Source organism: Centroberyx gerrardi, chromosome 15, assembly GCF_048128805.1.
Source record: "Centroberyx gerrardi isolate f3 chromosome 15, fCenGer3.hap1.cur.20231027, whole genome shotgun sequence".
Taxonomy (NCBI): Eukaryota; Metazoa; Chordata; class Actinopteri; order Beryciformes; family Berycidae; genus Centroberyx; species Centroberyx gerrardi.
This window is the reverse complement of record NC_136011.1, coordinates 10,752,147-10,771,557: the sequence shown is the minus strand read 5'-3', so window position 1 is coordinate 10,771,557 and position 19,411 is coordinate 10,752,147. Positions and strand designations below refer to the sequence as shown.

The 19,411-nt window shown below is 43.1% G+C and overlaps 1 protein-coding gene across 1 annotated transcript in view; it reads left to right on the top strand.

Moving 5' to 3' along the window:
• The window catches only part of kif16bb (kinesin family member 16Bb), a 29,220-nt gene that overhangs the window by 724 nt on the left and 9,085 nt on the right, over positions 1-19,411 (top strand). Inside the window, exons 4-17 of the mRNA XM_071898044.2 lie at positions 163-279; positions 1,095-1,192; positions 4,678-4,793; positions 4,888-5,030; positions 5,367-5,535; positions 6,028-6,156; positions 6,380-6,555; positions 6,710-6,775; positions 6,856-6,915; positions 13,663-13,782; positions 14,035-14,086; positions 14,198-14,335; positions 15,682-15,764; positions 17,780-17,868. Of these exons, the coding sequence (XP_071754145.2) occupies positions 163-279; positions 1,095-1,192; positions 4,678-4,793; positions 4,888-5,030; positions 5,367-5,535; positions 6,028-6,156; positions 6,380-6,555; positions 6,710-6,775; positions 6,856-6,915; positions 13,663-13,782; positions 14,035-14,086; positions 14,198-14,335; positions 15,682-15,764; positions 17,780-17,868 (1,556 nt within the window). The remainder of the gene's footprint in view (positions 1-162; positions 280-1,094; positions 1,193-4,677; positions 4,794-4,887; positions 5,031-5,366; positions 5,536-6,027; positions 6,157-6,379; positions 6,556-6,709; positions 6,776-6,855; positions 6,916-13,662; positions 13,783-14,034; positions 14,087-14,197; positions 14,336-15,681; positions 15,765-17,779; positions 17,869-19,411) is intronic.

Below are 19,411 nucleotides of genomic sequence, written 5' to 3'. Positions count from 1 at the left end.
CACGCTTCTCAAAAACCTAGTGCACTCCCACTCAATAATCGGAAATGAACTTTCTCTGTGGAGTCTTAATGTAGTTAAAAATTGAATGGAAGCAAGACATGGTTTATGTATGCAATGTTCTTCTATCTCTTATTTTACCTTACCTTCACTCTGCTATTTTAGATTTTTCAGGACTTGGGGTCTGATGTCCTGAAAGCTGCATTCGAGGGTTTCAATGCCTGTGTGTTTGCTTATGGCCAGACAGGCACAGGGAAGTCCCACACCATGATGGGACATACAGTAAGGCCTCCTCTAAGCTTCCACAGCACATTCAGGACGTGTCATGGAGACTTTTACTTAGCTTAAAGTGCTATTTTTTTCACGTAATGTAAAATGTACCTATCCTTCCCAGGGGAGACTTTGAATATCTCCTGCTTGCATGCTAAACATACAAGGCAATCAGCCTCTCGGCCTTATATCATCAGAAACACAAAGGACGTCACATGACATTGCCGACACTATAGAGCTTACAGAGCTAATGTCCCTGCACTGCTCGCCCAGCGTGAACATATCACTCCTCGCCACATTAGAAACTAACCGATGGCAGCCCCATCCCATGTTCCTCCCCTTCTCCCCATCTATCTCCATGTTTCTTCCCACTAATCAGAAAATGTGATGAGGGCAGCAGTCCTCTACCTCTCTCTCCTCACCTTGCACAGCATTTGGAATTTCACAGTGCGGATGAGATTTCTGCTTGTCTACCGGGAGACTTGTGCAAGGTCATCAGCAGAGCTGCTGTCAACATCCTAGATAATTATATATGGCTCTTAATACTTACTATCTGTTACTTTGTAATTAAAACAAGAGGGCACACAACTCAGAGTGGAATTGCTTTTATGCTTCAGTAACTCCATATCAGATGAGCTGTTGTTTGTGTTGTTCAGCAGTCTTTGCATGTACAGAGTTGTGGTCGCAGGATAGCAAAAGACACCCAAATTAAGAGAACACAATAGGAGCAAAATGGCATTGTCATCTAAAAGTACAGTGTGTTGGTACAGTAGCATTTTGTGGCGTGAGGCTTATAAATGTAACATTTCTCCCTTTTATTGTGCCAGGGGGATAAAGGTTTAATCCCACGGATCTGCGAAGGCTTGTTCTGCGAGATTTCTCAGAGAAACAAGAGTGATGCAGTGTCGTTCCATACAGAGGTCAGGTAAGAGGTCGACAGACATGAAGTAAGGCTCCTCCTTATCTTAAAGAGAAGCTTCAGGACTATTAGAAGTCTGCCCCATTAATCAATAATTAACCTCCCGTTGTGAGCATTCAAAGAGGTTTCATGCGGGTATTTTTCTTCATGAGAAATTATAGCAGCAGCATCCTGTTAACATTTGTTAGCAGTCAATTCATTGCATTTAATTTCATAAGCTATGGTAGGAATAAGTAATAAAGCTGAGGGAAAAGAGATCCAAGGCAAGGACATTTCTTTACTCTGAAGGCCACGAGGCCAAACCGCATCGGGCACATTTTTAGCTTTTCATAATGAATAGAATAGGCTTTTATTAACCTCATAACCTTTTTTCCATAGAGCACCCAACCATGCTATCTCTAACATCAGAATCTAAGAAGCTTTCCAGCCTCCTATTTATTTTTTAAGAAATAAAGCTGTTTGAAAGGACTTTTATGCTTAGTTGATGATAAATATGCGAGGCTTCTGCAACTTGAACCTGAAGTTTACTTCTAAAAACTAGGTCCTGCAGGTTTTATTCAGTGCCAGAGTGTAAGGAGGGAGCGCTAGATGAGCTGTCACTTCTGTTGATTATAATCAGTCGTCAGGTAGCACTTCAGTCAGTGTGGAACAGGATGAACATGATGCACTGAGGGTCACCTGGTGCTTGACTAACTTGACTAAAGCAGACATCCACTCATCCACTTCGTGATGGGCTCTAAATGAAGAGGGGACCTGACTACTAAATTATCTTTAATAGCCAACTGCCCTTGAGCTGATCATGGGAGCTCTGCTTACATAGCAATATGGAAAAGTGGTGAAATGCTGGTTTGGTAATGCCATACTAGAGAAGAGAGAAATCCTCAGTTCCTTTTCCTTTCCTTTGCAAAGAGTACAAGGCTGTTTACAAATTGGCCTTCAATAGGTCGCCACGCGGTGCATTTTGATTGTATCTGTTTGCATTATCCAACAGGACCTGTGCTTCAGTTGTTTTGATTGCTTTGACTGATGGAGTGAAGACGGTAATTCTATATCCCACGGGCCTGGCTCTCTCAAGGCCAAATCCATAATCCAAATGTAAACAAAAGGGCAGCCCAGACACAGAAGGTGAAACCTTGGAAATGGACTGACAGAGCTCTAGATACAAGAACTACCACTATATTACAACTAAGTGCATTTTTTTATTTATTTTGATGCTTTAGTTTAGTTTATTTGCATATATTAAAAACAAACAAACAATCCCCCCCAATATGTTAAGATAATTACCAAAGAAAGAAAGGGAAAGAAATGCAGGTGGGGTAAAAAGCCCAAGATGAGCTTATATCAAAACCTCACCAAGGTTATACTAATTAAGTGACAGTCATTGAAAATTCATTTTAAGTAGTTACAATAGTGAAAATGCAATTACTGAAATTTTACATAAGTGTTTAGTAAACTGGTACAAACAAATATGAATGAATCATATAAATCTCCAGGATTATTAGGTAAGCGATCAAATGTATGTAAATAAGTGCATTAGCAGCTGTCAAAAATCAAAACCTCTTATTTTTCTTTTAAATACATTCAATGAAGGAGATGAATCTGCTAAATAAGAACATTTATTCCAAACTGTGACCCCTCAATATTTAATTGAAAATTGACTTCTTGATGTATGGCACAGTGGGAGGTGAAGGTTTTTTGACAGTCTTGTGTTGTAGGAGTGAATTAGTGAGTTGCTGCGGAAATAAAATTGGAAACGCCCCGGTTCAATTCCAAACTGTGACCCCTCTATATTGCCATCAATGGTTTGCTTGCCTTGAATTGTTAGGAAACTTTGAAGTGCAATAGAGCTGGATTTAGGGTTATGGCAGGACAAGTAGGTGCTCAAGTCCCCCCCCCCCCCCCCCCCCCCCCCCCCCATTCATATTTTATAAAAACAAGTTTGTCTTCTCTTTGTGATGGGATCAACAGCCTTTAGTTATAAAGATTTTGTCCTTGACTATTGCAGTATTAAAGTTTGATTGGTGTAAATCCAGGTGGTGATGTAATACCTTGACAGTAATTATATGACTCTTAAGCCCAAATTCACTGTAATTATGGTTTGAGAGAAAATTGAGCATTAAAGCATATCAAGCTGCTGTGAAAGCATTATTCAACAGTTAGGTACCAAGTGTACTGGCACATTATTTGGGTTTTATTCAATTCTAGATTTGGGTTTTATTCAGCTGGCTTTGCCAGGTCTTGCTTTGGGACTATTGGATAACGTGAATGAGATTGAAGGACTACTTTTGCCAAGACGTTGCACAATATTTTTGGTATAAATAAGATGTTTTCATTTAAGCAATTATCCAGGCTAAAACTCACAAGCCACCAAAGATTATCCACGAGAGGTGCAAGTTATGCATTGATCTCTTCATGCATTTTCCAAAAGCATGAAAGTTAATCTGTAATGGAATTAATGTCAGACAGTCAATATGTTAGTTGAACAGAATACTTTATCAATTCTGCAAGGGCAATGCTTTTTGCCACCAGCAAACATGAAAAATACAGTAGACACAACAACAATGAGAAATTAGTGTAGATGTGTTCTTGTTGACATCAAATTATGTTTCCTGAGGAAAGGGAATCTTGATTATGTTTTTTAGTGGCACTGGTGGCCTCCTTCCAGTCAACGTTTCTGTCTGTGTGGATTGTTAGAAACTAAGAGGACACAGTGTGTGGTTCTGCTTTCTTCTTCCTGAAACCTATGATTATTGTTTTGTTTTGCTTATATAATAGGTAGATGTCATGACACCATTTGACAAATTAATTTCATCTCTATAATGTAAAACATTGATATGAGTTGCGCACCTTATAAGGAGGTGACAATAGATGGGATCTTAATGATCCCATTGACAAGGCATTCTCCATGTTTAGTTACAAATAATATTCATTGCATTACTATTCAGTATTGTTATATTACCCTAAACTTCCCCAAGGGGATCAATAAAGTGCTATCTTATCTTATCTTAGTGGTAGTTTGCTATTCACTGCCTATAGTCATTTGGAAACACTAATATTGTGACATGAATGAGAACTCAACATAGTGTCAGAAAACATCTGGCTACATCCACAAGATACGGCCTCTACCATCTGACTACTGTCACGTTTTCTGGAAAGGTTAATTGCTCCATGCCTTTACAAGGTTGCATCGGTTTTGAATCTTTGACTAGTTCTTTTCCATTTTGCACACGCTGACCACAGTTTCTGCCAAAACCTACTTTGCATATGTTTATTTATGCAATGCCAGTGCGAGCACAGCAACTTGTCTTTAAATTTATTGTGCATCTCCATTCGTGGTACATGGTTAGTGAATAGCATACAATTGTTTTCTCCCCATTTGATGGCATGCCATGCATATCAGCATTGAAACCCTTCATTATTTAGTGCCTCCGTAGCTTTGTGTGAAATCTAGAGGGTCAAATTTTGCATTTGTGTTCCTGTCTTGGCATCAGCTATTTGGAGATCTACAATGAACGTGTGCAGGACCTTCTCAAGAGGAGAACTACACCCGCAGATGGTGGAGGCTTGAGAGTGAGAGAGCACCCTAGGGATGGACCCTACGTAGAGAGTAAGACATTTCTCTTTAACTCACCATCCCATTTGCACCTCAGCTGAATTGACGTTTAGTATGAGATGCCAAATTTCCCCACAAATGCGTCTAGACCTTTCCAAGCACCTCGTACAGAACTACAGTGACATAGAGGAGCTGATCGTTTTGGGGAATGACAACCGCACCACAGCCAGCACGGGCATGAATGACGCCAGCAGCCGCTCCCATGCCATCTTCACCATCAGCTTCACCCAGGTGAACAACACACCTGTACCTCTAGCGCTCACTCATAAGTTTAAGTCCTTTTCGGTGACTCATGTTGTAGTCAGTTTTGTGGTAAACCTTTGAAAAGTTTCCCTGCAAACTCTTTAGGTCATCCCTCAAGAGCACTAATTAGCTCCATCCTGTTCATCCGTTTTGTGCGATGCTAATTTTTAGCATGTTGCTTTTCCATCTTCAAAGGCTTTTTCAGTTTTTACATCTTAAGTAGCACTTTTGTTGTGATACTGCCTATACGGCTAAGTATTCCTCTGTGAGATTGCCTCTTTTGAACTAAAGCGGGAGTGCTCAGTAATGTTTTCCCCGCCACAGGCTCGGTTTGATGCGGAGCTGCCATGCGAGACGCTGAGTAAGATCCACCTGGTAGACCTGGCAGGCAGCGAGAGAGCTGATGCCACGCGCACCACAGGCACCAGGCTGAAGGAGGGTGCCAACATCAACAAATCCCTCGTCACCCTGGGCAGTGTGATCTCAGCTCTGGGTAAATGGAGCTTACAGCATGACTGATGCACCATGACACCGCATCTTCATCTATTATTGACCCAGTCAGCTCGCTAGTGGATAACAATTATAATCTGGGCAAGGACACTGATTTAGCTCACTGTGCAATCACTCCGCTTCTTTCAAAAGAACACTTAGCATTTGGGGTTACTTTCCTTGTTTGCCAGTGTTGCGGCATTAAAATTCTTCATTATAATCCTTTCAATTTGATGTTTGAGTTTTCATTCCAAATAGGATATCCATCATCTGGAAAAAATGACTTCTGCTCTGATAAAATTATGGCTGGAATGAAACTCACTGTTGAATAGTGTCAAGGTTATTAGCAATCTTGGGGCCTTTACTTACAAAATGATAAACATTTTGAGGTTGTAATCATCTGTATTTTTGAAATATTGGGCATGAAATATTGGGCAATATTGTGTTTTGGAGTGAAAATTGTCCAGTTCAGTGTTTCTCTCTGTGTGACCTCCAGCTGACCTGAGTGAGGGCGGACAGACGACGAAAAAGAAGAAGCAGATCTTCATTCCCTACAGGGACTCTGTGCTGACGTGGCTGCTAAAAGACAGCCTGGGTGGAAACTCCAAGACTATTATGATCGCAAGTATGTAGATCTGAACTGGGCTGATACCGTGACATTTCAGGCCGTTTCCAGAAAGTCTTTCCGGCCCTTTTGTTTCTTATCAGCACTTGAATGTGTGTTTAAAATGGGAGTAGATAATGTCGAGCTACATAACCACAGTGAATCCCCCTTTTGTTTGCCGTGTCTTATCTCGCTACTGCTCATCAACCCGGGTGCATTCTTTTCTGGCGATCTGCGATGGCAGCCATTTCTCCCGCTGATGTGAACTACGGGGAGACCCTGAGCACTTTGCGCTACGCCAGCCGAGCGAAGAGCATCGTGAACTCTCCCACGGTGAACGAAGACGGCAGCGTCAGGCTGATCAGAGAGCTGCAGGAAGAGATCGCCCGGCTCCGCAGGCTGGTGGAGGAAGCCGATCAGGTCCGCTCCCTCTGCGGACATGTACACTATGCGCATACTTTCACGCTCCCATAAAAGGCCATCAACCATAGTACAATATGTGTGTTGACAGGGTTTTGTTCAAAGAGGTCATAGGCCGGCCTGTCTTTTCTGTTTTCTTCTTCCTCTTCTTCAGGCTCCCCGTGGAGACCCGTCTTCCTCTTTGAAGGTGGAAGAGAAGCTGCATCAGAATGAGGCAAAGGTGAGTTATCCTCCGCTGCATGTGGAACAATGCTGTTTTGATGTTTTCGTCTGTAAATGACGTCCGCCATTCCCCACCAGGTTGTAGCGCTGACCAAGGAGTGGGCCAAGAAGTGGGGGGAGACTGAGAGAATTCTGAAGGTGCAGTAATGCCTCATTCATGTATTTAAACATACAGTCATGATCCAGCGTTGCCTTCCACAAAAATCCAAAATAACACAACTTGAAAGATCAGCCAGAAACCGGGAGTTCATGACCTTTTTTTTGCATAATTCACTTAAGTTTGATGTCTTTCTTGCTTTCTGTCTTTCCTTGTCCGTCTCTGTGTCTTTCTCACACACACATCACTGAACTCACCAGATGGCCCAACGTGTGCCTGAGCTTTGTGGCCCCATCCAGCCACCTCCAGAGAGCTTTCACAAGGCAGTGGGAGCTTGAAATGCCAACAGTGTTCAGTGCTAGTTTTTGGCTGCCTGTCTATCGTTCTGTTGTAAGATGTTCTTTTTAAAATGGGAGCCAAGTGATAAGAGGGTTTTGAGTAAATATCTTGGGGCCAATTTAACGTTGTTTAGCTTCGCTCACAAAAGCCCAGTATGTTTCACTTTGCTCGCTGGTTTACGGACATGAGCTAGTGGATAACAAGACAGAAAGTAATTGAAGAGAATCATTTTATGAAACACTTTGTTCCAGTTTTCTCTAGTTTTTCTTTGTTCTTTTATTTAATCATAGATACGTAGATGATTATAAGGACAACCAAAGACCAGACTAACTGTGTGAAACTTACATTTTGAAAAGCTGAAAGCATTTTTTTTGTTTGTACAGGAGTTGGGATGAAGTTATTTTCTACACAGACAATGTTTGTGTCCTTGCTCCAAGATATGCTCTGACTTTTGGATGTGTTTTTGTTGCTTACCTTGCTTTTCCAAGCTGCCCTTTTCACTTTAGCAATCTGTCCTAACAAATTTGTTTTGCATTAGATTCGAAGACTCATAGTTGCATTTTTAATTTGAGTTATGTACTAAGGGTAAACTGGCATAGATTTTCCAGAATGCTTCACTGCATACAAGGCCACAGAGTACACAGAGTTCAAAAGTTGGCTTCATTAATTTTCACACTAACATTCAGCAGGCCAGCAAGCCTCCCACAGTCGTTTTGACGGACGTTGCTGCTCGCAGTTGAGACATCCCACCAGCTGGTGTCACTGCAAGTCCTGTGAACGGCCTCAGCTGCTTCAGGGACTGGAAAGGGTGATAAAAGCAGAAAGTCAACCTGGCGTTTAAATTTTTGCATTTATTTAGATTAGAATGGCATCCAAAAGCCATCTGAGCTGTTGTAATGATCCTGAAGTTAACATGTGACAGTGTTGGGAGAGTCTTTCGAGGAGAAGCAGAACAGACCTGCCTTATCCATCCACCCCATATGGTTTCTCTGAGGCTGGGACAGGACTGCAGCATCCCCACAGCACCCCTCCACCCACCCCCACCCCAACACACACACACCCCCTCAGCGCCTCTGTGTGCCAGCCCCGAGTTTACACTCAACACTTTTCCTCGGTTGAATTTGTGCCCGAACTCCCAAATAACAACACCAAATGTCATCTGTTTGGGGCTCATCTTATCCAGCCAAGTAGCCTGCTGCATTATGCATTGAACTGTGGAGCATGCCAGTCATAAAAAAGTATGGGGTGGCATGATGTCTCCATCATTCATATATGCTGGATAAGCTGTTAATTCTCCACAGCAGTTTTTGCGTAGGTTTAAACTAAAGTGTTGTGCTGTTGACCTGAGCTGATTTTACAAATATTAGGTTCCTTCCTTCAGAAGATTTCTCAGAATAGATGTGTGTATTTCTGACTTGGAGCATGTGAATGTGAGTGAATGTACCAGATTCTGTACAAAAATAGTATTTATTGCTAGTTTCTGCAGTGCTAAGGGTTCAAATTGCTTGTATGAAAGTATAAACAAGAATAGATTATATAAGGATTTTGAATAGCTCACATCTGACTGTGATTTATGGGTGTCTGTGTGTTGGAGAAATTACATTATATTGTGTATGGTGGGTAGCAGGTGACATTTAGTGGCTCGACGGCCCTTTATTCATGACAGCATATTGGAACTCATTAGCAGCTGTCACTGCTGCTAATTAAGAGGTCTTGATTATTGACATATGGCCCTTTCGTTTCTGACCGTCCAGCGTATTAATTAAAGTGGCCGTGTTGTAAATCTCTGCCTGCATGTTCAAGGGGAAATGACTTTGTGCTCAGAGGCAACGTCGTCCATCTCCACTGGCAGAGCTGAAGCACTGAGCAATATGCCTTATTTGGGGCCGTGCCCGTCCATGTAGAGGCACCTGTTATGATGCATGACACAACGTGACACCTAGGCTAAAAGGCCACTGTACTGGTGACCGGCTGGCACACTGATATTGCCATAACTCTAAGTGTTTGATGAATGACTTTATGGATTTGACATTTGTCTTCCTGTGCATTTGCATTCTGCCCGGGTGAAAAATGATAAGTGGGATTCCTGCATGGAATGCTGTAGGGACATTAGAGGTGGTATCTGGCTCCGTTGAACACAGAAGCACACCCAGCCCCCGTTTCAGATTGGCCGTCTCAAAATTCTACACACCGACTCTGAGAAATGTACAAGTCAACTTGGCAAACAAAAGCTTAATCAGATTTGTGGAATTTGGTGAAAGTTTTAACTAACCGACCTTCAAGATTTGTTGTTTAGTTAAGCGTTTAGTTAGACCTTAGTTAAATATAATGGCCCTAATATGATCCAGCCTCCATGTTGTCTGACCTGTGTGTAAGGCAGTGTACGTAGTGCGTCTTCTGTGTCTCTAGCACATGGCTTTTGTATTAGGATCGGTCCTCTCCCAAGTCTTCAAGAGTGCATATTCTTGTGGGTAATTCTGTTGACGCTCTTGCTAAGAGCTAGATGAAATTTCTGCTTGGAATGGGGGATGAGGCAGTGGGGAGGGTGGGGGGGGAAGCTGACCAAGAACGGTGTAAACAGAATTTGAATTCTGTATTCAAAGCAGATTTGGAATGCAAAGTTATTCATCGTCAGCTACCCAGATTGGTTACAGGGCATGTGGGAAAGAGAAAGTAATTAATATGAGATGGATTCCAGAGCAGCCTCTTACCAGACAGAGGCAGCAACAGATTGAGAGAACAAAAAAGGCAGGAAGAGGGTAGAGTGAAATGTTGTTCTACTGCAGGGGCATACACACACATGCATACATACACACACACACACACACTTAAACACACACTCCAGATCTGTGTGTATTGCTAGTGCATTGAGTGAGGTTGAAAATGCTCCCCCAGCCATCCTTGAAGATCCCCTCGTAACACAATGTGGTGGGAGGAACCTCAGTTTCCGTAAGAAAAGATGAACCACAGTGTTTCTTTCATCTTAGAAGTCTTTGTATTCCCCAAGACTCACACATGCTACAATCAGCAGAATGAAATTACATAAACCTCACATTTTTTTTCGGCCTCATGCTTACTCTGTTTAAGGTCAATTTGTCTCATACTGTCGGCAGTTATACATCATGTTTCGTCGTTATAGCATTTCATGACCTTTTACATATTCGCATGTCGGCACCTAAGCCTTGACACATCTGCGAATGTGAATTTGACTCTGTGAATTTGACTCTTCACACATTTTTAGTTTGATTCCTGAAAATCAACAGTTATGCTGCCATGTTTGAAGGCTTATAATGGCGAGTACATGTGTTACAGGTGTCACTCATGCTAACGAGGACTGAAATCTCGTTGCTGAGTCTCCCTCTGGCCCCAGACTCAAAAGTCCTTTGCGTGCCAGTATGATGGACAACAGTGATATTGAATTTCACACTCTTGAATTCAACGAATTAATGAGATGTATGAACGGAAGAGTGAAAAATATGTACAATACTATACCAAAAATATGCAATGTATGCAGAATGACACTGAAAAATCTAAAAATGACAAATCTGAAAATATGAAGAAAAACAAATCTGTGATATTATAGCTTATATACAGGATGTGCAAAACGTGCATCGTTAACTGGCTTCTTCAACTTTGTAGTTGTGATGGGGGATTAGGGGGGGGGATTAAAGTAACATAGACTCTAGCTGGGAAAATAAATTTAAAAAAGTCTTCCAGTATCCAGCAACAATGTTATCAGGTCAGCAGTGTTATGAGTCCCTTGCCAGTTTTGAACCACAAGTCCTGTGCATGCCGACATGATGGTGGCTGGACTGTCAATCAAGCCAGTTCAGAAGCAGAGGAGTGAGTTTCTGATTAGATTCTGTTTTACACACACAAATCACATAGAGGGGACTTTATAGAGAAAGTAACGGTTAACAAGACTGTCCCTTTATGTGAGTAAACACACTAGAATATGTATAACCAAGAGATGTGAACGGAGGGCCCCACGCCCTTGGAACACTGGTCCATATAATTGCCTTTCCTCTCTGCATCATTCATTCTAACTTCGTAAAGGCCTGCAATCTGTGGATATCAATGCGGTTCTTTTAAGGAAATTAGCATTTGAAGGTAACGGAGCGCTTCAGATGCAGACGTTTTTCTCTTGTTCTGAATGAAGAGTACCTACTGATGAGTCCTCCAGGCGAGTCGCTCCACTCGACGAGGCTGACGGGCAGTCAGGAAGGGATGATTGGTCGGCCTAGTACAGTAGCGCTTGATATGCATGCAAACCGAGTCGGGAACCCGAACTGTTGAAGCGCCGAGAAAATCCATTAAATATTTTACCCAACCACAGATGATGGCTTTTAATGGGAGCTTAAATGCTGCCCAAGCCTGGCTGCTGGTTGAGGCCACAGTTAATTATGTTCACCAGCTGCCTCAATCTGAACGGAGAGAGAAAGGCAGACTTTCTCCTCACAGACAGACTGACTGGCTGGGTGTGGCGGGGAGCAACTTTCTCTGGTGTGTGTGTGTGTGTGTGCGCGTATGAGAGGGGGAAATAAGAGGATCTCATCTGTTCCTGGTGTCTGTGGAAAGTGACACAGTGCATTAATCTGCCAGACTGCTCCTCACCTCTAATGAAGTCTGTGAAGAATCCCTTTTAATTAAGTACAGGGGCTGGGGTCGATGCCTCTCCCTCTTCATTAGAAAAAAGGATTTCTCCCATCTCGCATCTGCCAATGAGGGAGGTGGTGGTAGTGGACACGTCTCTCACTTCACGGCCCAATCCATACAGAGGGGAGTAGAGGAGGTCCAAAGGGAGGGGAACTAGTTCATGCAGAGTATTGCCTCTGAATCCTCCATATGTGGGATATTTTCCGCTCTGCCTCTTGGGGGGGGTACTTATGATAATCCATAGCAATGTGAAGCATTAGTCCACCAGCTTAACAGAAGAATTCTTCTGATAGGGCCACTCACACTTGGGTACACTCTGGGGTTGTGGAGTTGGAGCCAATGCCCTGGAAGGAGAAGGTTGTTGGCCTTCAACCCCGGTCTAGAAAGTTAAGTCCCTCTTGATGGCTTAATTCAGTGTGTCTTTTGAATCTGGCAGGTCGTCTGAGGCCAAGTGTTTCATTTCTTGTGGGATAATTGGCAAATTAACTGTTAAACTAACTTATATTCTGCCTACTCCCTGTCTGTTTTTTTTTTTGAAAGCTTGTCTCCGTACCTTTTAGTCAAGTTCGAAATGAAATAAGTGTCAAATGACATTTTATATAAAGTTAAATGAATATCTCCCCTTGACAGACAGCACAGTAAGGCAGTGTGGTTCATGTTTCTACTTTTCCTCAGCAACAATAGTTGGAGGCAGTGAAGCAGTGTATGGAACAGATCAGAGGTTTTAAGTATAGCCATCCTGTGCTTTAGAAATGGCTTTCACGGATTAAATCAATTTCTCCACTTCTTATCACCTTCCTGTAGAGAGGTGCTGAAACGCCATTAAATACATATTTAGCAGGGATTTCTGGACAAGCGGAATGGATTTTTCATGTGGACATTAATTTCTGTCTGACTTTTGGGTTGTGATGCAACTGCAATGTTGCTCTGTGTGTGTGTGTGTGATTGGCTGTGATCTGAATGTCACTACTATAAGGCACCATTAATCAATGGCCCATGTGTGAAATATGGACATTAAAGTGTTTCCCGTTATTCGCACTCTGAGATGGGGCATTTGCGTCAACGAATACCATTTTTCATAGGGAAATATTGAAAATGCCCTCATGAAATTGTCTTATAATGATTCATTTTACCTCTATTCTTCACTTTTCCTCAACAAATAATGCGCTACCTAGGACAATGAGAAAACGTATGCGTACGCTACAAATGGCATGCTGGCACCTGATATCAGGCTGTGAGAGACACAAGAATCCACTTTAGTTTGACCTTGCGTACAATACCAGTCATCCTTACACACACACTGTAGACAACATGACAACATTAGCGGAAGTTTGTCGCGGTTATCTAAAGTTGACACACCTTCATCAGCCTGGGAGTATGCTAATAGCAACATTGAATGTTTATAGCTATGTATCAGTAAACCCAATGGTGCATGGTATACAGTCTTCTGTGTGTGTGTGTCTGTGTGTGTGCGCGTGCGGTGGCACTGCGTCTGCTTCGCTCGGTGAACACCATGTACAGTTTGACTCTAGCCATGATAATCTGAATGATTTATGGTGCCTCTCTTGCCGTTAGCCACGCTGCCGCTTCATGGCGACACATGGTTGGAACGCCACTATTATTCTGCTTGGCCTTCAGGCAAGGAAGAGCACTCATAAAGAATTCAGTTTTCTGCTGGTTGCCATTAAATGTCTGTCAGCATTTTTATTTTATATTGTGCGCCACTCTGGCTACAGGCTATAGAAAGAGGATATTGTTTTTTTTCTCATGGAGTTTTCTCCTGCGTCCCGCAGGAGGAGACTCTGGCTCTGAGGAAGGAGGGGAGTGGAGTGGTGCTGGACTGCCAACTGCCTCATCTGATTGGCGTTGATGAAGACCTGCTCAGCACTGGCATCATCCTCTATCATTTGAAAGTGAACACACCCTCTTTTACAAATGTTACATTGAGTTTTTCATGTTTAAGCACAAAATGTGATATAGTTTATCCAAAAACTACATTACATGAAGGATGGGCCAATAACTGTTTAGAAGCATTTGAACTTTATATTATTCATGTCTATTTTTTTCCTAGAAATCACTATTAGTCAAGGTCTTCCATTTGAGTGGATCGCTACTGATGTTAAACAGGCAGCACAGATGACATGACCTCTTTAATCTCACTGCAGGAGGGCAGAACCCTGATCGGGAGCGATGAAGCATCATGTTGTCAGGATATTGGTGAGGCAGGATGCAGGTTTACTACAGTAAATGATCAGCTGCTGTGTCATCCCTCTGTACTGAGAAAAAGAAGCATCCCCTTGTATGATTTCATGTTTGGTTGTGTGGCAGTGCTCCATGGGCCTGGGCTGCTGAGTGAACACTGTGTGCTCGAGAACTGTGCCGGGGCCGTGAGTCTGATCCCACAGAGCGGTGCGCTGTGTTCAATCAACGGGACGGCGGTAACTCACCCCTGCCAGCTGACTCAGGGTACGGAAAAAGGAAATGTAACCAAAAAAAAAAAAAAGCAAGGCAAGTCTGCACTAATACAGATTCCTCTCTCAGATTCAAAATTACTCAGCTAGTGACAGGCGGTGCCTTTTCTCCTCGATTTTAAATGCAGTGATATTTTTTCACGTGGAATCCACTTGAAGTCCTCGGCTCCCCCGCGGCAGAGAGACCATGCACTCGGGGCATAAGTGGATTGTGAACACAGCTCTCCACAGGGCAGATGCCATTTCTCTTACTAAACATTTTGAAGGGCGAGAGGCCCCGGACAAAGCCCCAGACAAAGCCGCAGGCCCTCCATTTAATTGGCAGATGGAGCTGATAGGGCCGACAGGTTTGAAGTGGGCCAGAGCATTAACCTTTCAAAGGACGGAGCCGAGCCCAGCTGAAACTCCTGCCCCCCCCCCCGCCAGAAGACCCGGCTTGCCAGGACTCAGAGCTTTCCCTGCTAGCCGCCGCCGCCTCATGCACACTGCCTTGCTTTAGAGAGATAAAACCTGCACACAGAAGCAGACAGTACAGGGCCCGGCCACGCTAGTCTCCTTTATAACCATTTCAATTTACCCAATATCCCCTTCAGAAACGGCTGCATCTGAAGCTATTTTCTTGAACAAATGATAGTAATTTTCAGTCCAACAGCAGCCGGAATCTATCACAGGCTGCCCTCTCAGGTGCTTTGTCACTCGTCAGAAGTCATTAATAGTAGCAAGATTAGTATTTGCCCCGCTGAAGAGAGAGGAGGAGAATGGAGAACGAGACCCAAAGAAAATCTGTGGATGTGGCCGGTACGAGCGTGAGCCTGATATATAAACCCTAACATCACTTCAATTCCATAGCTTTACAAGACTTCCCAAGTTTCTCAAGCCTATTTTCTCGAGTAAATCTTCCCCCTGGTCTAGGTCAGTGCCAATCACATTGGAGATTGTGTTCTTCATGGCAATTCATTCACGTTGCCCCAGCAAAGGAAAATTGAGGCAAAGTTTTGAGCCATTTGTCAAGTTCCCCCCAAGTTCAGTGCAGAGACAGTTCAGTCCCACAATGAGGGAAAGATTCCCATGGCCAAAGTTTATTGTTCCTCGTCTATTTATGCATGATGGATACCGTCCCACACCTCCAAAGGTGGCAGACTTTCAGCCCTATTACTGTCACTTGCATTTCTCTTAAAACACGTCGCATTTCTCCCTCTGCCCGTCTTTCCCCAGGTGGAACTCGGTGGTGGTGCAACCCAAGCATTTACACCAAATACTAAACTTTGAGGTGGTTGGTGAATAAGTGATACAGTATATGTCACTTTTCTCCTGCTTAGCCTTTGTTTCTGTCCCCTCTAGGTGCCATCCTACAGCTAGGGAGAGGGACCATATTCCGCTTCAACCACCCCACAGAGGCCGCCCAGCTCAGAGAGCAACGCAAGGTAGCCTACAGACAGCACCCAAAAACAAACCTGCCTTCTTAGGGTGCGCTCATACTGTTGTGCTTTTTTTGTAGAAAAGTCGCTGCCTCAACTGCAATTCGTGCTGATAATTTGAACAAGCGAGGCAGCAACACGCACTTTGGTTCCATAATGACCAGCTGCAGTAGCTGCCATGATCAGCAAAGAGTCCTTGTGTTCAACTCTCAGACACTTATAAGAAACTCCATGGCACAGACAATGTGATCTATACTGGCTCTTTATGATCAAAGCAACAACAGCTCCCCACTTGTCAACTGGTACTGGTTGTTATTGTTGTCACAAACTGTCAGCTGCCTATGTAGTGTGAAAACTCGCCTCTTCTTCTCTCTGATTAATTGGCTCACAAAAAAGCGGTCCACATTTACTCTCCATCTAAAAAGCTGAACTCTTTTCAACTTTAGAAAGTGTTCAGTCTGTCTAAAAAGACGCCGGGTGTAGCGCCTAAACAATGGGTCAGTGTCATTTAATAAATTAAAACACCATGGGAGCAATTTATATAATGTGCAAACTCCATCTTTTTCATATAAACTTGAAAATGAAAAGTATTTTGTAATTTGTCTTACAGTCAAAAATATCACTGCTGTGCCAATGGTGATAGTTTACTTCAACCAAGGAATACACCGGCCTCTTTTCAAAGAAAGCGCACATCCTTCAAGCTACCACTACATACAGTACATTCCCATGACTTTCTCTTTCTTAGTCATACGTATCTGCAGAGATATGAGGAAAAGCCTTTGGTAATAGGCTGTGGCAGGCAACCTGATTGCGTGGGATGCTTCTTTTCAAACAAACATTTACTGAGGCCGGCTCAGCAGGTAATGGAATGTCTCCAGACTGTTAAGTCTCTTAATGTATATTTAGAGTACTGATGTTCAGGCCTGTTGCTTTTTTACTCAGCCCATGAAATGGCTTTAATAGGCTGAGGTAACTTGAGGCTTCTTGAAACGGTTTCCACCAACATTTATAGCATGGAAATCTGGTAATATTTAGACTGTTATTCATTCTCATTGTAATTCAGAATATAGGTTATGCTCCTGTATTCATGTTGCTTTAAGTGTAATGAATGAATATTCGCCAGTCGGTGAATAGATCTTAATGCCAAGAACTGAAATTAGCTCCCCTTCCAGCATTTCCTCCTGTGTTTTATAACATGTTATGTTGTAAAATAGATTCATATGCCATTTTTATAGCCACAGCTGTACTTCTGGTTCTTGACAGCTTTCCGCTCTCTGCATTATTAAAAAGTGCTCACTGTTACAGCCAAGTAAAGCACAGACATCCCGGCCCCACTGTGGTTCCAGGAAGTGTTTTCTGCCATTCATTTTTAACATTGATTTCAAATGAGATGGTCTCAAGAGTTCCACACATTCACTCGGTCTGAAAATACTAGTAGATCCAGAATGCCATACAGTGTGTAACTGTTGTAAAAGAAAAAAAAGAAAAAAAGATTGATTTTAAAATAGTCTATTACAGCAGTTGAAAATTGTATGACCTTCGCTGTTAGTTTTAGATTGAATTAATATGTGGAACTACCTGGAAGCAGTCTTTGTGAAACACCACTATGTTAAAGATAAAGTGTAAAACCTACATGGAACCACAAGAGAGGACCTATTTGTACCGTACAGCTGCTCTTTTGCAGTTTGAACAAAAGTGTTTTCTCTCATACAGGTTGACCTCTCATTTTAGAAAGACGTAATCTTCCATATACTTGTTTTCAATACTTATCCTCTCATTTTTTGGAAGGTCTTTGATTATCCCAGATAACAGGCTGAGGCATTTCTCCAAATGTTGTCAAAGCTCTTCAGTCCCCTGGGTTGGGTTGTGTTCTGAGAAAACGATGTGTCATTAATACTGATGACATATTTACTATAATCAAACCACTGCGTAATTACATATGTTACAGGCAGCTGCCACTCATTTCTAACACATAAAGAGGGTTTTCATTTCAGAGTGCTCTCTCATTCTGTCGTCTCCAGAGTGGGCTGCTTTCTGCCTCCAGCCTGTCCATGACGGACATGTCCAAGTCTGCTGAGAACCGATCCAAGGTGATGCTGCTCATTCCGGGGTGAGGCAGACACGTGTAATACCTCTGTAAACTCAGTGACTTGGGCATAACTGAAACCACTCCGCCTCAATCTCCACAGGGTGCCTGCTTATTTGAACAGCATTCAAAGCCGTATCAAAGCCATAAATCACGGTTGCGTTCCTGTGAGGGCAGGCGGGAAAGCCTCGCACATGCAAAAAGCCACTCTGAAGTGCACCTGCTTCGTAGTCAACCGGTGGAAATCGCAGCAGGCGTCGCCTCCTAGGTCTAGCATGATCTGATACCCTGATGGTTTACAGCAACTCCGCCTGTCTGACATGCAATTTCCTCCGCCAGGCAGCATCCCCAAACAGCAGTGCTTCTGCAGGCAGGGACACTGCACAGGTGATTTACAGAGTGAGATGGGGCCGGGGGGGGGAGTGGAGGGAGATGAAGCCAGGGAGAGTGAGGGGCGGAGAGAGAGAGAGAGAGTGAGCGCTGGATTGATGTCCCTAGGTGTTAATGGCGGATACTGAGAGACTTATCTGAGAGAGTTGTTCCTTTGACCATCAGCAGCTGGAGACCATCAGCAGTCCGCAGCAGAGAGGAGATAACATACAAACACAGAGGCAACATGGTGGCACAATACATTGCAAAACACACTGGGGGTCAAGCAGTGATTCCTCTATTTGTCTGAATTTTCATTGCCCGTGTACCATAAAATATCCCATAGTGCATTCAATTGAGACATCTTTTCATCTGTTCTCCTCCTCTCACCTGCCATACTGAACCCGTGTGGGCATCCTCCTGTTCAAGCAGTGAAGATGGGACAGAGAGAGAAGGACTCGGTTCAGCTGTAGCTTGGATGTGCATTCCAGCCTCGTTCAGTTTGTTTAGCAGCTTGCTTAGCAAGACCTCCCTTGCAGCAAGGTCTTGCATGGGGGGAATTGATCTTTAATTTTGCCCAATCCTGTCGGAACCAAGCAGGAGTGGTATGAGTAGTTGTTAGTAAATAATTTGAAGGAAAGCAGTGGCTGTACTTGTCTATACTCAAGCTGTGGGAGTGTAATGAGAGATATCAATGAACTGACCTGCAATTGCTTGAGGGGGGACTCCAATTACAACAAAAGCAACCTGTCCATTCCTGGCTAGTTGATTCCCAGAGTCTGGTTAGGAATAGGGTAGCTGCATTATTAGTCTGACCTGTTCCCATGGCATGGGAACACTTCACATTTTAATTTTATCCAGAACTCCTGTTCACTTATTTGTATGTACAATATTTAAGTGTGTTTACAATGCTACCTGAATGATAATTGTCTCACCTGGCCATGTCTCCTAGCCTGAGGTGTAGAAAATGTTGCATTCTACATGTGTTAGTGGTGTGGACGCTGCAGATCAGCATAATATTAGAATAACATTAAAGCCTCCCCTAGTGACCTCACAGTGTGCACATTTTCAAATGAGCCTTTCAAGAGCAATATAACAGATTCCTCCCATTTATAAAAAGGCAAAGCTATACATCCCTTCTCTAATTTGCCTCCTGTCTGAGCTTTATTCTGACTGGAATGACTGGTGGAGACGATCA